Raw genomic sequence first — 26,552 nt, 5'->3', positions numbered from 1 at the left:
AAGAAAGACAACACAAGCACACAGACACACATAATCTCAAAAATGATCGTTCCCGGTACGAACACTCCGGTCAATTCTTGGAACAAAAAAGCATTTCCACCCTAACCGATGTTTAGTGACCGATATGGGTACCTTTGGATGGGTATGGCACTAGACTCCTGCCAACTTCTCAACAAGCTGACGTTTAGGCTTTGGACTGTGTGGCGATGAAGGCAGGGTAGGGTTGCTGTAGGACATCGGAAATAAGCTTATTTCGGCCGGCAAGAACAAACTCTTCACGTCAATCTCATCACGTAAAGCCGCAGGCTAGCTGTTTGTTTAAGTGACGGTATCATCTTCCCACCGGCGATCACGCTCGGCACGTTAAGTAGTTCACCTTTTCGGTTCACTATCTCGTACCCGTGCGAAATGTTCCCGCAAAACTAACGGCAAATGTTAAACATCCTGTGCATGTGTTTCTGCCTTGCTCCAAAAGGTTTCGTCTGAAAAATTGTAAATTTACGCAAATTATTCCCAACAGACACTGACGGGCCCTCCGGTGCTATCTGCCCTGGTTATTAGACATTCAGTACGTTACCCTACGCTTGATGCAGAGCGAGCCGTGTGCTCGTACGTCATGAAATAACAATCACGATAAGAGCCACGATCAGTCTCAGGCTTCCCATCGGGGTGGATGCACAACGGCGAGTTGATGCTTTCCAGCCATCCCCCCCAAGAGCTTTCGTTTCGTAGTGCCCCGAAACGCGGCAAGACGTGAGACATGTTACAGAAAAGAGATGTACTAGAAGCGAATATTTTGATTTGATTTTAAAGATGATAACGAGAACGAGCTTATTGCTTCGAGCCGTGCCGCACTGGCACGGGTAATAGGTGCAGAAGTGCCTTCCAAGGAAGCAGCACGATTTCGCGTGCGGGGCAAATGAGAATTTCTACCGCGCCGACAAACTTCTACTCAGCAAGGGATGCGTTGAGCGTTTTGGAATCTTTTTTTTTTTTTGTTCGCTTCGCCTAGACGTTGTGATATATGAAGCTTAAAATTGAATTTTAAATTGCATTTATGCTACCCTTGGAGTGAGATTACGTCGCATCATTCTTAATGTGTTAGCGTTATAATTGCGGTTTAGCCCACGTCGGTTTGTGAGGCACGTGTCGTAGAGAAGTGCACATCATGGAGGGCGTTTTTTTTGTGTGGCACAGCGGCACGTCTTCAGCCAAGAGCTCAGTGCCATGTTTTGTCCAATCTCAGAGCCAGCATCTCAGGGCGTGCAAGATGCCGCGGTAGCGCACACCGGCAAGTCACGTGCTAGCTTCCAAGTACCCCAAACAAACTAAACGCTCTGAGCCTATGGTGCGGATGTGCTTCCTTCATGCGTACTTCCTAGCGCGTGTATGTACTTCACGTTACATACATCATCAAATACCAAAACATCACCTCTGTAATGGCCCTCTAGCCTCACTGACGATGGAGGGAAATAAATATCAAACACCCAGCAACCATATACACTTGACACCGTAGCCTCCTAGGTTCCGCACTAGGCAGTTCCCCGACACAGATGACGTCGACGTGGCGCGTGACGTTCCCTCGAAATGGCAATGACTTTGACGCTGATCTTGATGGTCTGTGAAAGCGTGGAAAGCGTTAAGAATATTTTCTTCCCAGCTCCCAGCACGTTGCCAGCTCTGTCAAAAAAGCTCACCCCGGGAGCATCGCCGCTGGGCCCTTGAAATCCGGCTGCGTGGTTGTAGAGCGGTGCAAGATGGAACCAATGTTATCACCCGGGCACGCGGATACCATCGAACCATCCTCCGACTTGCGCACCCTGGTCCTAGGGTCCCGTTCCTCTACACTCCAAACAACTTCGGCGGTTCGGCGACAGCAAGGAGCAGTTTGAAGTTGTTCTCTGTCCCATTCGCTTCCGTTCCTCTCCCTCTCTGTCTCTCGCACCATCTGTCACAAGTGATGAAGACATTGCGCGGTCCTGGGGCAAGTGCGATGAACAGTGAAATGTAATTCGTCCATCAAAGCTTGTGTCCTTGACTTCCGTCACCGAGTAAACTTCACCGTGCGCCAAACGTTGTGGAATGGCGCGAGAGGGAAAAAGCTGACGATGGAAAATTTGTCTCCGCTTTCCGTGCGGAAGATGTTGTCAAATGAACAAAAGTGCCTCCAAATGCCAAGTTGGTTTACATTACATTTCGTATGTTTTTCTGTTTTTTTGGTGCTCTCTCTTATTATTCTACGCTATCATTGCAGACGAATCGGAAAGTTTACATTGCAGAGAGCAAACAAATGCAAACAAGAAAAAAGAAAACAACATTCTGCTACCTTCTCCCATGAAAAAAAAGTATTATGAACAGTATCGTCAATGTTAACTGATGCGCGTTCGATATTATGATTGGATTTTGGAGAATGCTTCACCAGGCGCGTCTGGCAACCTGGAGGCTCGTAAATGGGATGAACTCGTCAAACCAAATGTAAATATTGTACTGATGCCAGTTGCGGAACACAAATCAATGCATTTGCTAAAGGTGAAAAGATGGTAGCAGCAAAAGATACACTTCAAACATGAATTTGGAGTAGTTTGAAGGGCGCCACGTTTTAAATTGAGCAAATCGAAAATGATGATAATAAATTGAATGTTTATTTATATGCTTTTTTAGGGAAAGTATGAACGCACGACCCTATTGTTCGTTGAGCTGTGAACTTTGTGGATCAAATAGAAATGAGCAACATAAGATTTTTTTTAATTTTTAATTTATAATAATATAAGCAATACGGCTTTTTTATACCGTTACTCTTGAATAATAAAAATAATAATTATAATAATATAATATTTTCAAAATGATACATAAAAAAATATAATTTAAATTTAAAATTAAATGCATTTATTATTAATTCACTATTTCTCTATTTGTCTGTATTACTAAATTTCTGAATCTGTATGACCAGAATATACCAAAAAGCTCACAATCTTGCTGTGTTTAAGGTCACGTATGAATTATGCAATTGTGTACAAAATAGAATTAAATTATCCGACATTTGGGTCCTTCACGATTCTAGTTAGTTTTTTGTATGGAGTTTGACAGTTGGAGGCTGAAATCATGTAAACACTCCATACAAAACCACACACAAAACTAGCCTGCGATTTTTTCAGGCTAGATTTTTCTAACCTCAAGCTAGAATTAGATTCGAGTAGCTCTAAAAATCTTAAAATCTTCATTCAGAAGCAGAAGCGATAAAAATCAGCCTTCTAAATTTATACACCTTGGGATAAGCCCACCTGTATATTGTACTCACTTAGATAGCTGCTCGAAAACTGCTATAAAATCCAAACAGCTGACAGGCTGAAATTTCAGCCTACGAACGGAAAGGGCCCCATTATGATGTTTTACGTTACATGGTGAAAAATTGATATTTATATTATGCATCTGTCACCCATTTGTCAACCAGGACTACATCTAGGCCAAGTGTAATAAGTTTATAAAAAACCTTTTCATTTCATTCCTCAAGCATGTTTGAAAGAAAAGGATCAATGGCTTTAATTTGTTTGTACACAAATAATGAAATCCATTACAGAGGAACGTTATTGTCGAATTGAATACAACCCGAATGATGAATATTGGTCCACTGACAAGCTTAAATGTCAGCTTTCTGGCTTAAAATATAGAACGGGCTATTAATTTAAAAAACAAATGCAATGAAATGAAAAAAAAAAAACAAGCCTTTGTAGTTGCATATTTGGTAGACTTTTGCGTCTTTTTGCTGTACCTGTTAACCCGAATGTTGATTCAAAGCAAAATTTCGTGATTTTTACTCGTAAGTGTTGTTTAAGTCAACTGAACGACTAATACAGTGGAGCGCCGATTATCCGGGCTCATCGGGACTTGGCCTCGCCCGGATATGCGAATAACACGGATAATGAATCAAATGATATATTTAATAACAAATTCCTTGTAGTTTTTGGAAATAAATCGATTGTTTTGATAAAATTTGCCCAGTTTTTATTAACTGCATGTTTTCCAAAGAGAATATTTGAAATTTACTATGAATTATATCGTTTTTTGTTATGCCCATGAGCTGTGATAACCGATTTTTTAAATATCCTCCTCAGCACGCAATGTCATCATTATATTGAACTGTCTTTTCTCAACAGCACGGATAAACGGATGACCGGATAAAAGATACCCGTATAAACGGCGCTCCACTGTAATAGCAAATGTTGGGACGTTTAGCAATGTATAACTGCTGCAAGCATTTTCATATATTATGTCATCAGAGCAACTACTTTGCAAAAACAAAATATGCAAAAAAAAAACATTCTAGATTTGCAATCAAATCATTTCAACGTCGAATGGATCAATTCTTCAATGTAAAATATTACTTTGGAGTTCACTTTATCGATTGAAATCGAATCGAAATCAGAATAGAATAAGACAGTTCAATACTTTTATCGGAAGTTTCAAAATCCTTTCGAAACCAAATACATCCGCCCGCACAATGCTCGGATCAGTTTTCCCTTTGATGGCAAAATGCTGTTTCTATCAAAACGGCTTCCAAGAATATTTTTCGATTTCCTTCGATCGTTGCAATAAGACAGTTTCATGTGAATGGGTAACCCGACGTATAACAATAGACCAGGCTGGTTGGAAACAGTGGGGCTAGTGTTCATCCTGCTGTCACCTTTTACATTATTAGGATAGCAAAACTATAATTTTTATCATATTTTACCAATTGTTTGTATTTACGCACATTTCAAAACAATAATACGCAGAAAACCCCCTTTTTGACACACAACTTTTACGTTTATGATTGCCTTCTAAACATAACGCAATCCAATTTCTCTCCTTCCAGGAGAGCGCTTCAAGTGATAAAGCACCTCCGGAGCATGTACCCCGTACATTATCTACCAGCACTTACCGATAACGGTCGCGAGGATGACAATTCCCAGCACGATTGCCGTCGCGATCACACGTATCAGATAGATTGTCGTCTCGCTGGCGAGTATATCATCCTCCCCGATCGGCAGCACGTCCCGCGGATCGATCGTCCCATTGCCGTAGAATTTGGACGTACCGTTTGCACCGGCGGCGGCGGCCGCACCGTAATTGAGCAAAAAACAGTTGGTACAGTTCCACAGAGCCATCAGCTCGTCCTCCTCGAGCAGGTCGGGCAGGGATAGGGAAAGTCCCGCCGATGCAGACCCCCGGGCCAGCGTGGATGCGTCGGGCGCGAGCGACGAGCCGTTCGTAATGTCCACGCCATAGTCTGTCGCCACCGTCGCGGTGTAGTTGGACAGCAGCGACTGGGTAAGGTTGTGCACGGTTTCTTCGTGGGCCGTCTGCAGGGTTGCCTCGGACGGGAAGCCATCCAAGGGGGCGGTTGTGACGGTACCGTACGGCGATGACAGGGCCGTTGAGAGGCCACCGTCCTCGGTCGACCGTGCATCATCGTCGGTCACCGTGGACGACGCAAGCGATGACAGCTGATCGACCACGGTCGTCAGCCGGGCCCGGGAACGGACACTGCTGGTACTGCCAGAGACAGTGCTGGTACTGGCGAATGTGGAGCGGGCTGCTGTGCTGCTGGAATGGAAGGCCGCTGGGGAGGAAACCGTTGGCGGTGAGGCGGTGAAGGAGGTAATGGTGGACGGATCGGCTGGGCGGAAAGCGGAAATACTAGTGCCCGGCGTCACCCTGGACGACGCGTCCCGTGCGGTAGACCATGGCCAGGCGGTCCAGGCGTGTGATTCTATGGTCGGGCGTGTACCGTCCGTCAGGGCCATAGTTTTTCATACGTTTCGGCTGCTCGCTGACCTACACACATACGCTGCCTGCCGTTGCCGAATCGGTTTCACTGTTTTACAAAATAATTACTACGCTAACACTAATCCGCAAGGACATGTACACACGTTGCTGTAAATTCTTTCTCTCGACAACCTTTCTGTTTTCCTGCGCGGACTGACTCGATCACTTTGAAACTGCTATCAATTGCTAACAATACACGAAATACACATACACACACACATAGAATCATCAACGCTGCTTCCAGCTGCTTCGGTCACCGTTTCTTAATCCCAGCAATCCATGCCCCAGCATGGTGACGGTGTCCGGTACCGATCGTTCACCACTCTGCACCTTCTTTCCCACGCACACGCACACACTCACTCATGCTCTGGCACACACACGCACACACTAGCGCACACTATGATGTCATTTTCAGTGCCTTTCGGCGGAACCGATTGTCCGTAACGGAACGGTGGAATGCTCCTCCGTTCGATCGATCATTACTCGTGGGGCTGTCGGGTGGGTTCATAATGGCGTCGTTACTACAGTTGCACCCGCATTGTTGCACCCGCCGGAGCGTGTAATCGTCTTGCCGCTGGGGTGAACGTAAAAGCCGGTCGAGCCCGGTGCCGTAGCCGCGTTAACAGTGTTCCAGCTGGTGGATGAGATGAGCTGCGGCGATCATTGTAGGTAATGTGGGTGGTTGCCGCCTATCACCAACCACACAATTGAAGCCCTAAGGTAGGCACGGTGTACACAAAACCCTAGAGAGAAGGTGAAAAACAAGAACGAAAGCTGCCGATTAGGTGCCGATGGATATTGTGGTGTTTGAAGGTGTGTTCGATGGAATACAATTAAGAATGTAATTAAAGAAAAACATCAGTAACGCGGCTTGTAGTGGCCTGCAGTTATTTAAGTTTGCTTGTATTCCAACAGATGGCACAGTTTGTTAAAGCTAAGTGACTTTTTGATAGAAATGATTTAGCTTTGAATTCTTACAATGTTAATATCCAATTCGACATATTTTATTCATTGGTTTAATAAAAAGGAAATATTTTAAAGACTCTGAGATTTGAATGCATGGCAATAGTATTAAAAAATGGAATAAATAATTGATTTATTTTGACCATGTGTTATCGATTAATTAAAAATTAAAGACTATCGTTCATTACCTAATACATGGTTTTCCAGGAGTTCTCATAGCTGTGGGACACTTTATTGACTCTTTCTTATGTGAAATGAAATTAATGTAACGGGAATTGGACTCTATAGCATCCTTGTTGGACAAATCCATTAGGAATTTCCAAGAAACCTGTCCAAAAAGGGTGCCATAGACTCCAATTTCCATCATATGAAGTTCACTTCCCACAAGAAAGAGTTGAGTTGTCCCACAATTATGAGAACCCCTGGAAAACCCTGTAATGATGTAAATTAACATAAAAGTCTCTAAAAAGTACCTAAAAAGATCCATCATCTGCACCATTTTAGCATTATATAAGTCATTTTTATAAAACAAAAGGTTCAATTATTCAAGAAATATTTTAGTAATTGTGAAAATTTTATCTTCTTCTTCATTGGCTCAATAGCCGTTGTCGGTCAAGGTTTTCAGTGACTTATTGTTACCATAGCAGGATAATCAGTCCTACGTACGGGGGCACGGTCTATTCGGGACTTGAACCCATGACCCATGACGGGCATGTTGTTAAGTCGTACCAGATGACGACTGTACCACCAGACCGGCCCAAAAATATTATAATTCAAAAAATATTAAAATATTGTAAAAGGTGATAAAATTACTGAAGATAATAACGGAAGGCTGAAGTTGTTTCTTGCTCGAATGTTCAACTCGATCTGTCCATCTTTATTGTTCTTCTTCGTTGCGTTTCGACAATTGTCAGTGTGACAGCAGAATCAAGGTTCTTAATGGTTGACGTATGATTCTGAGACGTATATAAAACTAAGGTAACATTTACATAGTTTACAATATCAAAATTCAAATATCATACTATAGGACCGTTTAAGTACGTTGCCTGTTTGCGTCTGTAAAAAATCTTTTTTTATTGTGTTTAAAGGTTTATCTACTATCATGCCAAAAACAAACCGAATGTCACAGTCTAGTTCGATCAATTTTTTTTTTTTTTATAATCTTTACTATTACGACCAATATTCTAACATGCAAGCAAACCTATCATATGATACCGTAAATAACGAAACTTTTTCATTATTTTTGCATCATTCCAATGGTCGTTCAACCGGATAAAATGTTCCCACGACCCACAAACATTGTGTGTTCCGCAGCACTGGGACGCAATAATTCCCATCCATCGTGGCAAAAAAACACTGGTGCAACCGCTAAAACCGTTCAACCGTGGCGGAATGTTTTCAGGTGGGTTGGTAACGGCTGTGCAGGAATCCGTTCCAGTTGCACTCACGCGATATGCGGTGCAAAACCAAATAACACACAACTCAAAACCCACACCCCAATAGCTAATTCAATAAAAGCTACCACGTTTTTGGGCCCAGTCATGCATTCCAGGAACTAGGAATATTCCCGAATTTTGCACCGAAAAATGGTTGTTGACATCAAATAATCAATCGTCTAGCAAACGCACCGCCAAAGTGGTGCCAGTTCCGACACCACCCGTCCCGATTCGGATGCCGAGTTGCTGAAAGTGTGCATCCGGTAAATGGGGTAAAAAAATAGAAGTGGGGCTTTGCCACTCCACGCGTGTGTGCGAATTCAAATATGCGTGAACCAATATGTCCAAAATTTCATTATTGGAATGAAGTTTGAATTACCTGCCACATCAAACGGAAGCAAAACAGCGCGTGAAATATTAACAATACAATACTTCAAACTGCCTTCGCTACCGGACACGTAAATAAATTAACGATGGAATCGATGAGTAACAGGTATCGATAATAAAATCATCAACAAAGCCACCGCTCGTGGAAGAGCCAAATACCATCGAACGCAACTATTGGCGCTCGCAATCACGAAGTGCCCCGAAACATCCAAATCGGAAATCGGACCAACTCGATTTAGATAATGTCAACACATGGTGCTGTTTATTCTTGTCAAAGCTAGTTACGCGCATACCAGGACGCGTTCCGGTGCGTCACGTGTCGTTTGCGGAGGAACATCGAAAGCAGGCGAGAAAATCGCTGCTCGGGTTCAAATAGTTACCCGAACGACTTACCATCACGAGGGAGAACAAAACCCCTGCTGTGATGGTTCCTGGCGATGGTTCATTAGCTCATTCGATTTGATTATGCTAATGGAAGGAAATCAACCGATAGCTCCAGGATTGGACCGGAATGGCATTCGGGTCCCAGAACGCTGCCACAATGACCGTCTTGTGAGTGGTTGGGTAAAGGAAATCATTTTTCTCCTTTCTTTTTTTATTTTATTTTGGGTGATTACATCTACCATTGGGTTTCGGGTGGTCGTTTTGTTTGTGGTTCACATTTGTTGGCTGAGCCTTTTTTTCTTTCGGTGCGTTAACTGAACTACCAAAGGACGTCGTGTGGGTCAACCAGAAATCTCAGCTGTGGGAAAAGAATTTAGGATGATTTTTTTCGGAAACGGCAGAACCTTCTTGATTGGAAAGGAAGGCTTCGGAACGTATTGTGACCGATTGGATAAGCAAGCGACGAGGTGACGTGATAAAGTTAACCTGGTTAAAGCAAGAATAATGGAAAACAAGGATAGCTGTACAGATTGTACGGTAGCTTGATAGAATAATGATATGATTATTACATTCGTTATTTATATGTTAAAATATGCTATGAAATTTATCAACGACAGCGTTGCTATGGCCATACAAGTCACTCAATTTGCTTGCGATTGATATTGTTAAACATAAAATATTGTGGTATAATCAATTACATCGATGTTTGCACGTAGTAAAAAAACTTTTGAGCAAACTCTGTACAATATCTGTACACATAATGTTAACAATAAATGTGCAAATTCCTTAAAATGTATCATTAAATCTAGAAATTTGTCATTTCAACGTTACGCACGTAGCGACCATTACGCCTAACAGTATGCAATTTTGTAGCATCAAAGTAAGGCAAAGTAGAATTTACTTTCGTGCTACAAAGAAACTATCGTTTGCTATAACCGTGGTTTGTTTTTACGTTGTTTTGAAACAAATTTTTTACATTCCTCCGTTCCGTCGTGCCAAACAACCAAAAAAGCACACTAAAATATTAAATTAACCTAAGAAAAACAACCATATACTTAGTAAAGTTAAAAGACAACCGACAAGTAAAACAACAAGCCCACATCGATACGATACAGAAAATTAAATCAATTAACCACTTTGTTTTTGCTTCGTTTCAACAGTTTGCTAGACTCCACTATCAAGAGAAGAAACAACAACAAGGATATAGAAAAAAAACCCGACACCCAGCAAAACCTTGCCACCACCGCCGCTGCTGCTGCTGCTGCTGCTGCTGCTCGTGTGGATGTTATCACACCAACACACGGCTGCACGCAACACGCGGAAACTGACGTGATGAATTTATTATGATTTTTCCGACAAACTTATCCCTCGCGTCTAGCATTGGAGCGCCGGAGCATTCGCAGACGTTCGCAGCGGTTCGTTCGTGCCCGTGCGTCCTGTTGACGTTCATGATCTCGAGACAACGGCTCACCATGGAAAAAAAGGATAGCAAAACCCAAGTGTCACTGTCCGAAAATGCAAAACAACTTTTCTTGCTTCATTTCCGATAATGCTGCAGGGTGAAACAGAGACTAGCTGAAACAAAAAAAAAAAACACACACACACCACGCTGTTTGGCGGAAGGAATACATATTTCACAGCAGCCAAACCAAAAGCTTCATCCACACAAAAGGGCCTCACAGCTCTCACAGCTGAGCCAGCACAACACTGACGAAATGTTCAGTTTAATTAAATTCTAAAGCACCATCACGCTGTGAGCAGAGCTCCACTGTGGACGATTTCCGCAACTGCTCGAAGGACAAAAAAAAATGCTTCCATTTCATAGGCCGCCCAAAGCAATCAGGAGCGCAGGGAGTATAGAGCGATTTTGTGAGCCTTTTTTTTTGAGGGGATATGATACACAACCTCTGCCAATTTTCCGAACCCAATCAGACACACCGGTGTTGCGCCAAAATAGCGTGGAGGGGCTCAATGCTGCTGAGTAACGTTAATCAATCCTTCCTGCTGTTGCCTAAAACGAAATTCCGTATCTAGCTAGCAGGGGATAATAAAAAGTGCCCGCAGTGCTTCTATTGCAGCAGTTCACCTAAAGACTGGGCAATTCTCGCCCTGCCGAGGAAGCATGATAGTTGTCGTACAAATTACATTTCCATCAAAATTTTGCTTCACCAAAAAGGCTTCATTGTGTAATCGGAACAGCTGGTACATTCTATCATTGATAAAGGCATTTATGTTGCATTTTTTGCTTCTGTCTGTTCGTAAAATTTTGATTTTGATGCTTGATATGTTCAGTTTTTTTTTCTGACATTTAGCCGTTTTTGCATGCGGCATGATAAATGACGGGAAATTAAACATTCCACATAGTGGGAAGCGAAACCGAACCTTTTCCGGGGGACAAATTCACGCTACAGCAACATATCGAATGACTGTATGATCAAAAAATCAAACCATTCATATTCAATCAAGGATTTGTTGATGTTTTATATGTTTCAGTTGATTTTTATGAAATGACTGTTTGTTCGTTATACAGGGTTTCACACGATTTATTGGTCGGTTCCCATCAATTTTTGGTGAGTTCCCATATTTTTTTGGTGCGTTCCCACGATTATTTGGTCGTTTTACAGAATTTGGTCCAACTGTATTGATATCCAATCAGAATATACCAATAAATTGTGGGAACGAACCAAAAATCTATAGGATATGATCAAAAAATCGTGGGAACGCACCAAAAAATCATGAGAACTGACCAATAAATCGTGGGAAACCCTGTAAATTGAATGTGGTAAATATTATGATTCTAATTGAATACAACTTGTTCCAATTGAAGCACTTGTCACATTGGAAAGTAATGAAATTCCAACGAAAAAAATCAAATAAACGTTTTGCAAGTTGTAGAACATCCACTTCGTTTGTGGAAAGTACTACATTTCCAATCAAAAATCAATATCCGAAATTTGCAGATTTTTTGTTTAATCCAGCTCCTGGCTATTTTTATTTTGCTTTTTTTCTTTTTTGGTGAGTCAGCGAATCAATACTCGCAGACATTAATTACCGAAAACAATTGCGCATTCAATTTTATTGCCAAGAAATTTAATAGCAAAGGCCTGTTAACAGGCAGACAGGGGATAATAATTCCAATTTCGTAACCCATTGCATTCCTTTTTTATCATGGAGGTTTCTGAAAATTCGTCGCAAAATTGTGTTACAAGTAAAAACTCATTTTCTCTCTCTCTGTTTACTCCCGATCGCAGGCTCGCTTCAGCTTATCTCAATCAGGTGCGAATGGTTTCATTTGCTTAATCAAACGTGAAAAAGCCACATCTTTCACGAGTGGGCATGGCTGCTATGCATACGCTTGAATTTTATTCCTAGTATTCATTATTTGAAGTGCAGTCGTTTTGCAGACTGGAGTTTTTATTATTTTTAATTTAAACTGCGCCTAGAGTAAGCCATTTCCGGTTCCATTTAAAATGTTTTCAAATCAAATACAGTAAGGTATAACAGTGCTGAGATCATTCAATAAAAATACATTATACTAAAGATTAAAATTATTATATACAATTATAGCAATAGAAAATAGAGCGTTAGGAATTACAAATATAATTTATATATAAGTCTTACAACTCACACTTTGGAGCTGAAAACATCCAATTGTTTGCACCGCATCCACAACCAACCAAAGGATGTAATATGTGTTCTACTTCAGTGGATGCAAAACCGTGCAGCCAATGCTCGTTTTTCCACAGCAAAGCTTCTGCATGCCACAGCAGGCCAAATAAGCGCCCAGCTCTTTAATGAGTTTCCTGTGTTTGCTTTTAATTTGAATCTATTTGAATTTGATCATCGTCTTTAGCCGGTTCTGCTAACGGCTACGCTACGCTTTCAACATGTTGGCGAGAGAAGACCGTAACGGACCGGTCTCTACCAGAGTGACCAGCAATCGATCGATCGGAACTGGCAGCTATCTTTGCCGGCCGTTTGCTGATAAAACGGTAAAAGCGAACTTAAACGTTACATCCGTCCGCGTCCCCTTGCTTGCTATCGATTGAATTCCAAAAAAAAAACTCAACCCATTCCGATTGTTCCCCACTGTGGCGCCGGACGTTACTGGAGCGTTGCATCGGGCCAACCCACCGTCATGGAATAATATTTGCATCCGTAATGAACACATTTTGGAATGGATAAGTTAAAGCGGATAACTGCACACTGGCAGATGGGTTAGAAAGTGGACCGATTGCATCTCGAAGCGGATGTGAAGAATCTTACAGCTCCAATGTCAGCTGTCTCTGTAATGTACCGTTTAAATGTAACATGTGCGATGCAACGGCAATTTAAATTTAAATGTGTTTCATTGCTTTTGCGACGGGCGTAACGTTACACGAACATTAATGAATCCTTCCTTGTAAAACTATTGCATACCTACATGCTACAAATGTAAGGTATTAATATTGCATATAGTCTCTCATAATAAAAAAATCGGGAAAATGGATTAAAAAAATCAAAAATTGTTTAAATAATTGTTGTATTGTATTGTAATTTATTATGCTATCTTTAAAATAGACCCCATTGTAAGTAACTTACGCAGTGTGCAATTGTCAAGCTATTCCCAGTAATAGAAACAATTGTTGGTAGCGTATGAAGAGAGCGCCTTGAGATCCCGTAGCGATAATCTTCTTTTTGATCATCTCAACTTAAGACTCGGCGTAGAGAGCTAATTTCAGATTCTTAGGCCCAGAAAAATGTAACAAAATGTTAAAATGACCAAAATGTGCTCACAATATGGGCCTTGTGAGACGGTGCGTTGTCACGATGCAAGATCCATTAGTTGTCTTACAACAAATGAGACCGGGTTTGCTCTGAATCTCTGAAACAATCAATAAACTGGAGCTTCTAGTACTTCTTGGTTACTGAAGAACCGAATGAAACCTACGAACAGAGCCGCAGAAAGCTACGACGACGTTAACAATCTCTGATCAAATGCTTTATACTTCTATTTAGCATAAGTTTACGACAAAATAAGCTTTTTGTAGTATTTTAAATTATTCAGATCACAAAAACACGATTTTCTATCGTAAAAATTGCCAAGAACTGATAATATCATATTCAAATTCTTATGCAGATAAACATGGAAACTAAATGTTAGATTCACTTTTTAATTTATTATTTCCCGGTGCTTTTGTAAAAGAATGTACAAAGTTGCTAGGTGCTATTGTGCTGTGAATACATCAGTTTTGCGCAATAAATTTGAAGTATTCTGAGCATAAATCAAATCCAAACTAAATCGATTAAACTAAAGCTTTATTCCATTTCTAATTTATGTGCACAAATGTTCCAAAACTGTGGAAAAAGCAGTCAAGCGAAAAGCAGCTCTAGGTTTAATATGAAATGCAGCAAATTTAAAGTTTCACCACGTAAAGCTACACTCCACCCTAAAGCAACACAAAGACAATTTCGAAAAAAAGGACACCATAAATAGTCGCTAATAAAGCGCCGCTACAGCAACAGCATCCCACTCTACCAGCAGCGGTATATTATCGCTTACTAGTACACTTGTTGCTAACGGCACTGGGGCATCTGTTTCTGAGCGGCTCTATCCTTGCCAGACAATCCTTTCCAGCACGCAGTGCACCAGGCACTATCGAGAAACAATTGCCCTGGGCTCGTAAGCATCGTTCGATTGGCGTCGTTTCCTGCTCCGTGCTCGAGAGCCGCACCTAACCACGCACAAACGCGTTTGCTGATTCATGCACCGATGGTCGAACCCAGCGGTTGGATCTCACATCCCAGGCATATAAAATTGTGCAAAAATAGAAGCGCCTGCGAGAAGTGCCCACGAGTTGAAATGTTGTACCAGGACAGTATGAAGGAAGGCTTGCAATCGTTGCGATTGGTTTGCATGAGATCGCGATGCTTACATTGTGAAGTTAGCGAATGCATTTCATGGTAAATGGAGCTAATTGGCTGCGTTGTTGGTTCACTGGGCACGCTGTTCAGGATGGTTGTTTACAAAGTTTCTAGTTATTGCTTTGCATGCTCATAATGAAGCGGAGGGATATTAGAAGAGTAAATAAGCTCTTCATTTCCGCTGTTTGTCTGCTAAGTCAGTAATTGTATTTGATAATAAAATACAAAAACATTCACCAACATGCTGGACGGTTAATAATCTAATTTATACGACCTACTTCACCCTAACTCCCGATCGGTTCGTTACATTATTATTTGCACACCTTCCATGCAATCGTCCGATCGGGATTAGCCTAGCCATATCCACTTCTAATATGATTTTATTCACCTACTAGATTAGCCAAAGTTCAATGTCAAGCGCGTGAATTCACTTATCGCTGCTTCGGTTAACCGGTACCGGATTAGAGCTCGATAGAGCCATGAATTTGTGCAACTGATGTTCTTCTGTGAAAAGTTTGTAAAACATTGCCCCGCTTCATGGTGGCATCGCGTAATGGCAACGAACGGATTAGACATACATACAGCGTCACGCAAGCTCACGAGAGCTCAACCACACACACACCGTCATTGATGTTACATTTTATGTTTATGCTAGCTCGGTGGCTAAGTCGAAAGTGTTGTTTTTTTTCCTTTCCCACCAAAGGCATGGCGGTGATTGGAACGGTGTAGTTTATTGATTCGCTTTATGAAAATTGCTCCGGACTTTCGAACCGATTTGACGGCATTAGCAGCTTTATGAAAATATATGGACGTTTGGATTATCCAGTATCGTTGGAAAGTGTTTTGTTTAAACATTTTATGGATATGGTTGGTGAGTTTCAAACCTCAACGAGTAGCGCAAGTACTTTTCAACGATTTTTATTGATTTTCCTTGCAGATAAGTTTGAATTAAATGATTCTCGTTTGGATTTTTTCCACTTTTCTTATAGAAACTATAATTAATGTACATAGCTCATACCATAACCAGCCAATAGTATAATTAATATTTTTTCTTGTTTCATGGTTTCAAATTATTGGTTTTAATATTTTAATGGATTATTGGACCGAAATTTTTACCATTAAAATAATTTACCATTGTTCTTTGGACTTTATTCCAAATTTCAGATTTCATAAAAAGGTTTTAGGAGAAAAAAAATTAAATAATTTTATTTTTACTAACTAAAAATGTTTAATAACTGTTTTTCAAATATTTTTCATTATGTTTTTAGATTTATTGATCGTTTTCAATTCATTTGTTAAGTGTCCCATGGTTTATTGTTTGTTTTGCTATTTTTATTAAATAATTTGGTTTCAGAATGTCATGACGATTACAAGTAAATAGTTCTTCACATTCAAACGTTATCCTGCACGATATGCAAGGTTTTTTTTAATCCCCTCATGATTAGCCAGAGAGCGACCCTAAAAAAATCGTTTGGTTGAAGCATTTATGCAGAAAGGAGTCTTATATTCTGATTCTGTTCTTAAAAAGCAGAAGATTTTTTTTGCATTTTTAATTATTATTTCTTTACTTAAGTTCAACGGACTAACATCGTCATGAACAAAAAATAAATAACCTTACCCTAACCTACTTTATTTTTTTTAATTATATTTAAAAAGTTGTACTAGCCTTCATATTAAAATAAATTCTTTAGCAGTTAGGCCTTATATATTTACTTTAACATATATTGCATATTGTAGTATGTAATAAGTTGTATAAATCAAAACAATTTATATTATAGTTCATATTACTTCACATGGAAAAGTTACTTTAGGATTATCTTTACCCAAAAAGAAAGGAAAAACTCAACTCTCCTACAAACAGATAAGAATCACGAGCAAAACCATCCCTACTCTCAAAGTGCTACGATTACGCTGACCCAAAACTATCTTGAAAGCGTACCTCTTTGTCTTTTCCGCTTTCCTGGCTGCCCCTTTCTACCTACACCACGCGCAGCTCAATGTGTAGCAAATGAAAACATACAATGCACTCGTAAAATAACCTCTCACAGTGTGGTAGTGGATTTTCGAGCCAGCTTAGACCCAACCCCATACAACCCGAGGCTGCGGCTCCACATCCCCCCCCCCCCCCCCCCGTGCTCGCATCACACGCAGACAAAAGAATAAAATAATCATATCCTTTTCTGCCGGGCAGGCAGCCCAAAACACCCCACAGCCGTCAAAAGCGGATTAGCTGCTAGCGGTGCGACGGCGATGGCGTGTGAATGGCAGCGGTGCCAGTAAAATATTTCGCAACATCAGAGCCTCCTCCCCACCCCCATTGCCATCGTCCGGAAATTATTTGTTCTACGCTTTGCTTCTAGCAAGTTTTCACTCCCGTCTTGTCCGACACCATTTTGGCAAGCAACATCTCATCAGTGTATAGTTTCTCTGGCTCGAGGTTGCGCACAGCCAAGGGATGCTTGTGCTCCGACCGTACTAAATCTGTAATCTTTGCCTATCATTTCAAGCTTCGAAGCGCTTTGAGGTTCCGGTTTTATTTGCGTTTTGAGCGTACAGAGCAATGGCAATCCGGTGGCTCCATCCGGCATGCTAAGATGATGGATCACGCGCCGAACTTAAAATAACACACCACGGTTTCGGTCTTTGGTGGAGCCGCCCAGTGCTTCTGCCGATTACGAAATGCAAATGTAATCCGCACAATTTCGCGCCGAAACCAAAAACCCGGGAGCAGGCGTTGCCCTCAGCTAACAAAGGATGCTAGGTGGCGTAGGGCATAGCGAAAACAAACGTTTATTGCACACCTTTGTGGCGTTTGCTCTTCCTTTACAGACGACTTCACAGTTGCATACGAAATGAAACAGCCTGCGAAAGGTATCTTTCTCTCTCTCTCGTGACGGCACGGAAGGTAATTCGAGGATTACGACTATTTTCCGTGAGCATCAACCTTTCCTATTGTCCTTGGATGCTCCAAGTAGGTATGTGTGTATGTAAGTGTGTGTGTTTTTTTAGCTCCAAGCAAAACGATAGAAACAAAGTTATTGCACTCGGTCATAAAGCAATGTGTAAGGTAGTATCGGCGGAATGAAAGGGTAACGCTTGCAAAAAAGGGACACACAAGGCACAAAAAGGCGACACAAAGGATCTGACAGTGCGCTTTGAGCTCTTGTTCGCGAGAATCTAGTTTCGCCTTCAACAGTCGTTTGTGGTCCGTCACGCTGACCCTGACCGTGGTCCGGATTGGTTTGAATCTTTGTGTGTTTTTTTTTTCTTTCTGCGTTTCCTTTGACATTTTGTATCCTTCGCTTGGTGGCACAGCTCGGGAAGCTCGGGTCGGAAGTGAAAAATAATATAAAGCTCAACGACTGCAGACCCGCGACTGTGAGCTGCTTTTGAAATGGATGAGATGAACTTGGTTGCTCTCGTTTCCGTTTTTTTTTTTCACCCGCCACATCAAATGGAAATAAAATATTCCTAAACGCGCTGATACTGACCCCGTGATGCCGCTCAAACGAGCAACATTTTATAGTGCGCTACACCGTACGAAAACGCTCTAAAACATAAAACCGACCCGCTTGGGATGGAAGGTCTTTTTGTGCAATTTATTGTAAGATTCATGGTTGCCGTTGCAATGCTTTTTCTCCTATTCTCTTTGCAGGAAAAAAAAGCATACAGTGAACCTCAAACTGCTACATTACGTCAGCTTTTCTAGGCATACCGTCTCCATGTATCTAGTACGACCACATGAAACAATGCAACCGATTGCCTGTCTACAGCCGCACACTTGCATGCTCGCTTGCTGGTACGCTGTCATAAAAATGGTAGCCCGAACGATGCTCACCAATCGTCCAATAAACTAAATGACCTGCACATATTTTGTGGTTGTATGTAAATTCTCCCCCCCCCTCCCCCTCACACATTCGTCGTTTGTTTGTCCTTTTGCCCGTGCGTGAAATAAATTGCTGCTTCGATATGTACGAAAGACAAACAAACCGCCGATATGTTTAATGCGAAAACAAATTCCAGAATGGTTCTCCCGCCAGCCCCGGAGACAGAGTCGGACCTTTTTTGTTCAATTTATTTTCTTTCATACATCACGCAGCGTAACGATTCAGGAACATGTCATTCCGGAGCCCACGTTACGCCTTGCGCGCGTTCCGAATCCGTGACGTTTTATCTATACGCACGAAATGTACACAGTGGTGCATAAATAAATGCAAGCTGTTGGCATTGTTTTTGTTTTGTTTACTTTTTTTCTGCTAAAGGCCGGGCATACATTGTGGGGTTCGGTGTGTTGGGACCTGTTGAACATTTGCAAGGATGAATGTAGCTATAAAGATACTTTTTTTGTGTGAAATCATGGTTTATGAGAATCGTAAACATGGATATTGAAATTGAAATTCAAACGAACATGTGTATATTATTTTCAAAAAACCAACATGAATTATAAGTTGTGGCAGTGAAATAAAATGTAATTCGTTTTTAAGGTATGTTTTATAAGATCTTAAATATAAGCTTAGACTAATGCATTTTACAAAGAACTAAGAAAGCACAATCATAAGAAAATAATCTTCCCCAAATACTTTATTTTTTGTTGAAAAGTTTAAAACCATGTTTACACGTTTTTTTAGTCATACGATATAGAAAACACATAAGTTAGCCTTTCTGTGCTAAAAAATGACATCCATGAAGAGGATGAATGTTGTTGTGCTAGGTAAAATAGCGGCAAACGTTGATGAGATAAACGCCTATTGGTATGCAATTTACAATGCTTTGCGTTTAGTTTTCCCCTAGGATGAAAAATATTAAAATTAATATACTTTAACCCATACAGCAATTCGCGCAAAAACGACACGGGTAGTGTTTTTGTTCTCCATTTCGATTCAATCGTCGCGTGGAGGAAGAGGGTGGGAAATAAAGCAACGATAATGACACATCATCTTTTGAGTAAAACAACGGTTTGCGGAATGAGTTAAAATTATTTACTTTTATTAAGTTTTTGCCATTATTTCATAATGGGTTTGTGCTATTTACAAAAAAATCATAGGACTATCAAAGGGTTAACATGAACAACCAGCATGTTTTCAAATAGGCTGATAACTAACATTTGTAAGAATTAACATTCTCTAGGCCATGTGAGAGAAATGTTTACCTATTCTGAAAATGCCATGCGTATGGGATTAATTTAGGATCATAAATCCTTCCCCTACCTCAAAACTACATAAACTAAAGCAATTATCCGCAGGACGCGATTGTTCATTGTTCATAATTTGACAGCTCCATGTGCTTTTGGAAATATTTTTATTTATTTGTATATTTCATGCTTTTTTTGAATTTTTCTTATGTTTAATAAGCTTTTACATCGATTTTGTCGAGGAAATTCAAGTTTTATTATACCCCAGCTTCTACATTTGTTAATATAACTTTTATCATGAATTTCCATAAAATAATCGAATGATCCTCCCCAACGAATGAGAATGAATATACTGTTTCATTGTTTATTCTTCTCATTGATTCCTCTGAATTTCTACGATAGACATGTTTCCAACACAAAACATTTTAATTGCAACAGTACCAATTACTACCAGGAAAATATTGATCAGCTATCTATACGCAACATACGCTCACGTATCATTTTCATTGCTTTATTGAATTGCTGCTATGTTTATAAACGGGAAGGAAGCGTATGGGTCGCATTTTTCCCCGAACGCCTTATTATTACTATTATATCCCAAACCCACTCATTATGAACTGATTTCCGCGGTCCTCACCACTTCCTCGCACTCCTTTTCCTCGGGCTGATGCTGTGCTCGCTCGCTACAGCAAACTGAACACATCACGATGTGCAGGTTAAGGTAAACAAAGCTCTGCACTCTCCCACGTGGCCACGCAAGCAAGCCAAAACAAAGCAATAATGGAGTTGGAGTAGCAAAACAAAAAGAAAGAATAAAACACGATCAGCAAACCTGTGGCCAACAACGGTGGCGTGCAATTTTCCACAGCAAATCACTAACACGAACGCATGGCACGTGCCGGTCGAAATGCCAAAGAAACTAAAAAATCCTCCATGCCAAGAAGCTACATTGGCGAAAACATAAATCAAATTTCTGTGAACCGTTCCGACATGGAATTGATGATCGTTCGGAACGGGGGGGGAGGGAGCAAGGTTAGCTGCACCCATTTCTTCAGACACTCTCTCATGCAGCTCTCTCTCTCTCTCTCTCTCTCCTGTGCGCTCTAGTGTGGTTCTACGTCCTCTTTAAAAGAGCTAAAAAAAACCGACGCGTCCGCTGCACGGATAAACGAGGAAAATTAATTATGAATGTGGGTTTCCGCTAATGAGCCGACAGACCGATCGGTCAATGCCACCGTGTGAAGCAGACTGTGTGTGTGTGTGTGGGTCTGGGTGTAGCTGAAGCGATCTGCATCGGAATCGTATTGGCATTTTGAAAGATGAATGGAAATTTTTTGCCCAAGGTCAGTTAAACAAATGTATGGAATACCATTAAGCAACAAGCATGCCGAGCCTCTCCCACATCACAGTGCAAATTACAGCAACACAACAAAAAGGCGTCATTTACGCAAACACAAATGCAACACTATCAATCAGATCGATATTTTAAATCAACCTAAGCTAAACAAGCGATTAGCTTTTGGAGCAAAAGCTGGTAAACAGAGATTCGTTCCTACAGCTGCAATTGCACGACCGACCTCACAGAACCGAGACATAGGCCATTAAAAATGCATCAACCAATCTGTCGCCGTCTGGTCGGGGGATGGGGATAGGCCAACATGGCTCGCTACATCTAGCACCGGTGTACCCTTCGGGGGAGCACAATGAATGTTTTAAAAGCGACAACTTAACAGCTGCTTTGCGATGCCGCTGCCAAGAAAAGGGTACAGACAAGCGTGTCTAATAGGACTGAGAACACTGCAGCCCGTTTTTCTCAAGCGCTGAGCTAAGCTAGTAAGAAAATGGTGCATGGCCTGCAATGAGCGGGTAAAGCTCCGCTGCCAACTGCTTCAACAAAAAGCGCAGGTCAACTAGCACAACGGAAGCATCCGGGCTGGGAAGCTACTGCTTCTAATACTACACGTTCCCCCCGCAGCCCCTCGGCTTAGCTTCCGAGTTGCTGGCGAAGCTGTTGCTATGTTTGCCGCTTCGAGATGGAACATAAATTATGAATGTTTCGTTTCCATGGACCAAATCCATGGAGCAACAGATCTGCTAAAGTTCTCCGCTCACTAACAGTGCTGAGCTGCTTGTGGCAAGGGGTGAAAAATGAGACACAAGTAAGAGCCAGCAAGAAGAAACACTAAGCTTACATTAGCACGGCCCAGGTATGAGTCAAGCACTCGATAGCTTGCACTTAATGGTCGGTGCTAGTTCCAGGAAGCGGAGTACATCTTGCCGATTGTTTCGGGTTTGTGTAAGACAGAATCGAGCACTAAGAATTGCACTGAAGAATGCGCCACGTGTCGAACGTGTCGGTGAATGAAAACACACACGTGGGATGCCGAAGACGTTCATCGTGGGTTGGTGTTTAAAGAAATGCATTGGAAAAGGGCTAACAATGAATGCTTTGCTATCCAGCAAACCAGAATGTATTATCCGCTTGTACAGCTATGTTTGCAAAAAAAAACGCTTTCCTGCAATTCTTAAAATAACAGCATAGCTGCACACACCCACACACCACACCCGAATGCTTCATGTTTTTCCACGGAAGCATATCTTGCGTACTTCGACAGCCACGAGCACATACCGTACAAAGTTTTGCAAGCAATATCGTGATCCCATGTCAACTTTCCGCGCAGTAATTATTTCCTCTTTCTGAGTGCAACTCTCACAGTCACCGTATCGTAAAAATGTTTCACAGTTGTCCACGAACACCCAAGTGCACTATTTCACTTTATGCTCCACAACTCCACAACGTTTGCGCTGCGCCAATGTTTTTGACGAAGCAACGGTGCAGTATTAAAAACCGACCCGACCCGGGTGTGCCCATCCCTTACGGGTTTAGAATTTTGAAGTCAGCTCACGAAGCGGATGTCTTCTCAAAATGTGACGGAAGAAGGGTTAGCTCCCAGGGTGCCCCGGACAAGGCGCTCTACTGCCAATATTGGTTGCTAGTCGGTGACAACATTGGGACGATGCACACGCTACCCGATGACGCACACGCTGCGCTTGGTTCCCATTTTTGGTGCATTATCCCTGCGGTGTTCAAACAGCGCACTCACACACACACACACACACACACACACACACACACACACACACAAGCTGAGTCCTAAAGCTGAGTTTCTTGAAATTGGTTCCAGTCCAGTAAGCACAACCCATCCGTAATGGTGCACACAGTTAAACGCTTCACGCTAGTCCCGGGACCGTAGTCGGTCGACTTTCGCATTCTTTGTTAGCATCGGCATGGACCGCTGCGTGGAATGTAACTGACGCGGAGCGCCAGGACGAAACGATGCAATTTCAATGAGCGTACACCCTAATTGCAGGATGTGCGTTGCAGCAAGATGGTGAAGGGTAAATGTATCTTGCTGCAACAATGTGTGTGTGTGTGTGTGCCTCTGTCTGTTGCCCTCTGTACGGTATAGGAACGAGTAAAGTGGTGCTGTATCTGAAAAGAATAATTTATTTTTGCCTTGAAAAAATGGCGACATGGAATGAGGGTTTATTACCCTAACCAACTTCATTTTTTAACATTCTTCTTTTTCTTTATTTGTGTGACTATTTTTCGAATTAGTCTTACCGCTATTAGACTTTGGCCAGCAAGCTAAAAAAGTATGTTAAAAGCATGCAACTCGCATTACAGTTACCCTATTTAATCAACTGAAATAGTTTCGTACCCATTATCGCGTAAGATTTCCAACTATTGTACATCATCTTCTTCTTCTTTGGCTCAACAACCGTTGTCGGCCAAGGCCTGCCTGTACCCACTTGTGGGCTTGGCTTTCAGTGACTAATTGATTCCCAGTGAATTGATAGCAGGATAGTCAATCCTATGTATGGCGACGCGGTCTATTTGGGGATTGAACCCATGACGGGCATGTTGTTAAGTCGTACGAGTTGACGACTGTACTACGAGACCGGCCAAACCGGCATTGAACATACTCATGAAATTTAAAAATGAAAATAAAAGAACTAACTAACTAATCAATGTAAAATGTTTCCTAACTGGCTTACAAACTATAATTATTCTCTTAATTTTTACAATATACATAAGAAATGTAAGAAAAATCTTATTATTCCAAGTTTTCGCAGAAGCCCATAACATTTAACTGTCAAAAATCAACATTTACACAGGTACATTGTTGGCAGCAAATAAAATAAAATGATGTTATAATCAATTCTCCAACCATGGAGTCTTTCATATAAGCCTTAGTAGCAGTGGTTGGTTGCACTGATTTTCATAATCAAGAAACCCAGCCAAACTATTGGTACTGTGGAAACCTGCCGAAATAGTAAATTTGACGGAAAAATTATTTATAAATTATCAACACATTTATTTGATAGTTTGGAATCTTTGCAATGAAATGATGTTAAACTTCCAATATGAATAACAAACGATAAAAATGCTATTTCGATCAACTTTGCAGATTTTCAAGTGTTTAGTTATTCTGCCAAAAGTAGGATCACTGACGGCAACTGGTATTGTTACTGTACTTAAAAAATTGACAAAAGATTTATAAAACAAATCTACAGTGTTTTAAATGATAAGGCAGATAATGCTTAGATCACTTGAATTGTGTTGCATTTATTACATGTTTGAAGAATGTTAATTGAAATACACATGAAGACGTAAAAGTATTTAAAACCAAGGTCACAATCTGTTTAATACTTCACTATCTACAGGATCTCAAACTACAATACAAGTGTCATAAAACATGTATAGACCAGTGTTTAAAAAAATAGTAAAAAGACAAACATACAGATCTCAACAATGATATAGCAAAAATATTAACTTAATATTAAATGGTTAAACAAAAATTTTCTTGATACATTACATTAGATTAGATTAGGTTTTTTTTTCAATTGATTGCTAAAGCGTTCACCAAAAAAGCTAGCAAACAACATTTTGACCTGTATTCAACCCCATTACGCGTTGAAACAATTTTCGATTGAACGCAAACAATTCACGCCGCAAGCGCAAGACTAAACAAAATGCAATCAACCCATCAGTCCCGACCTTATATGCATGACAGATTTTCCCTTTTTTGTCAGAAGCTCGAACCAAATGGCATCAAATATAAATACACACCCACTGACCCAAATATGAAACGCAAAAGAAATGTTTGGTGTCGAGAAAAAAAAAATAATTTCACTTAAAAACATATCATTTTGGTAGAAAAAATGGCTACAATTCGGGAAACGCTTTTACGTGACGTCATTTTAAAAGCAATCCTATGGCAATTCTTGGTGGTCTCACACTGGTTTGTAGTAAAGTGGTTGTTTGAATTGGTTGTAATATTATAGCCCGTGATACCATTTCCCAAATACAGCACTGGATAGGTAATTTGTCTTTTTGAGCGGCCGGACCAAAGTCTTCAGAACCGAACCGAGTCAATCAAATCAATACCTTCCATTCAAAAGGTACTGGAACCCAAACCCTTATCGGTGGTAAAGCACCGTAAAACAAGAACAACTCCACAGTCGGTTTACAAACGACTCCACAGTCGCACAGCCCCGAAAAGGGACAGGCAAAGCAGCACCGAAACAGTGCACGTTTGCGGCGGGGTTTGTGCGGGAGGATAAAAATAGAAATCAATTTCATAAATAATATACGAGCACGCCTTCCCGCTCGCTCGCTAGCCGGCCTGGCCCAAACGGGACTGGGGGGTTTTCGGTTTTGCGCGCTCTCAAAACCTGCGTCCTGCCTGCCCGCCAAAAGTCACACCGAGCACCGGTTCGGTTTTCGGTACCCCGCTAAAAATTATGGTTTTGTTACCGTTTTCGAGAGGTCACCGCGCGAACTCCCTTCGAACCTTTCGGTGGCTGACGTCGTTGCGTACCGCGCAGCATAAGCATTCGTCATTTGTTATTTACCTGGACAGTGGAGGGCAGTCGTGAGCAAGGGAGACATGGGACACAAGGGAAGAAAATCGTACGTTTCACTCAACCGTAATGAGACCGTAATCAAAAATGGATTCCAGATGGGCCATAATAAGGGTAAGCGTTCTTTGTTTTCTTCCTGCCACTCCCTGTTTCGGCGCTTTTCGGGATCACTTTTCCTCCCCGCGGGAGGACAAGGTTAGCTGTACGGTACAAGGTTGACGTGTGTTTATCCCAGAATGATTTCATTCATCGCATGAAGCAAGTGATTCCTCCGTTGCTGGTATTGTTTGGAGCAGCAGCACTTAGTTGGACGTCTCTCGGCTGGGCAATGGCAGCCTGTGCGCCATGACCCAAACATACTTAAGACAAAGAAAATGGTTTCATTAATCGTTGACAAGGTGTAACACTCAGGAAGAAGAGGAAAGAAATGCCTAAACACTAGTAGTCGCGTGATACAACTATTCTTAAGGCAGTAAGTTATTGATTTTCTGTCAAATTTATTTTGTACCAAAAGCAGTTGCGAAACAATAATGGAAACATTTCACGTTTACAAATATATTAACAGATTCATTCCGCCGGATTTGGACAGTGTTTTTAACACTATAGGGTAAGTG

At 41.3% G+C, this 26,552-nt stretch overlaps 1 protein-coding gene across 2 annotated transcripts in view; it reads right to left on the bottom strand.

Annotated features, from left to right (window-relative positions):
* LOC120957297 (5-hydroxytryptamine receptor-like) overlaps positions 1-26,552 on the bottom strand; it is a 107,096-nt gene that overhangs the window by 53,507 nt on the left and 27,037 nt on the right. For both annotated transcript variants that reach the window (XM_040379422.2, XM_040379423.2), the window contains exon 3: positions 4,919-6,548. In XM_040379422.2, the coding sequence (XP_040235356.2) occupies positions 4,919-5,783 (865 nt within the window). In that variant the 5' untranslated portion in view covers positions 5,784-6,548. The remainder of the gene's footprint in view (positions 1-4,918; positions 6,549-26,552) is intronic.

Source organism: Anopheles coluzzii, chromosome 3 (genome assembly GCF_943734685.1).
Source record: "Anopheles coluzzii chromosome 3, AcolN3, whole genome shotgun sequence".
Lineage (NCBI taxonomy): Eukaryota > Metazoa > Arthropoda > Insecta > Diptera > Culicidae > Anopheles > Anopheles coluzzii.
This window is presented reverse-complemented; position numbering and strand designations above follow the sequence as displayed.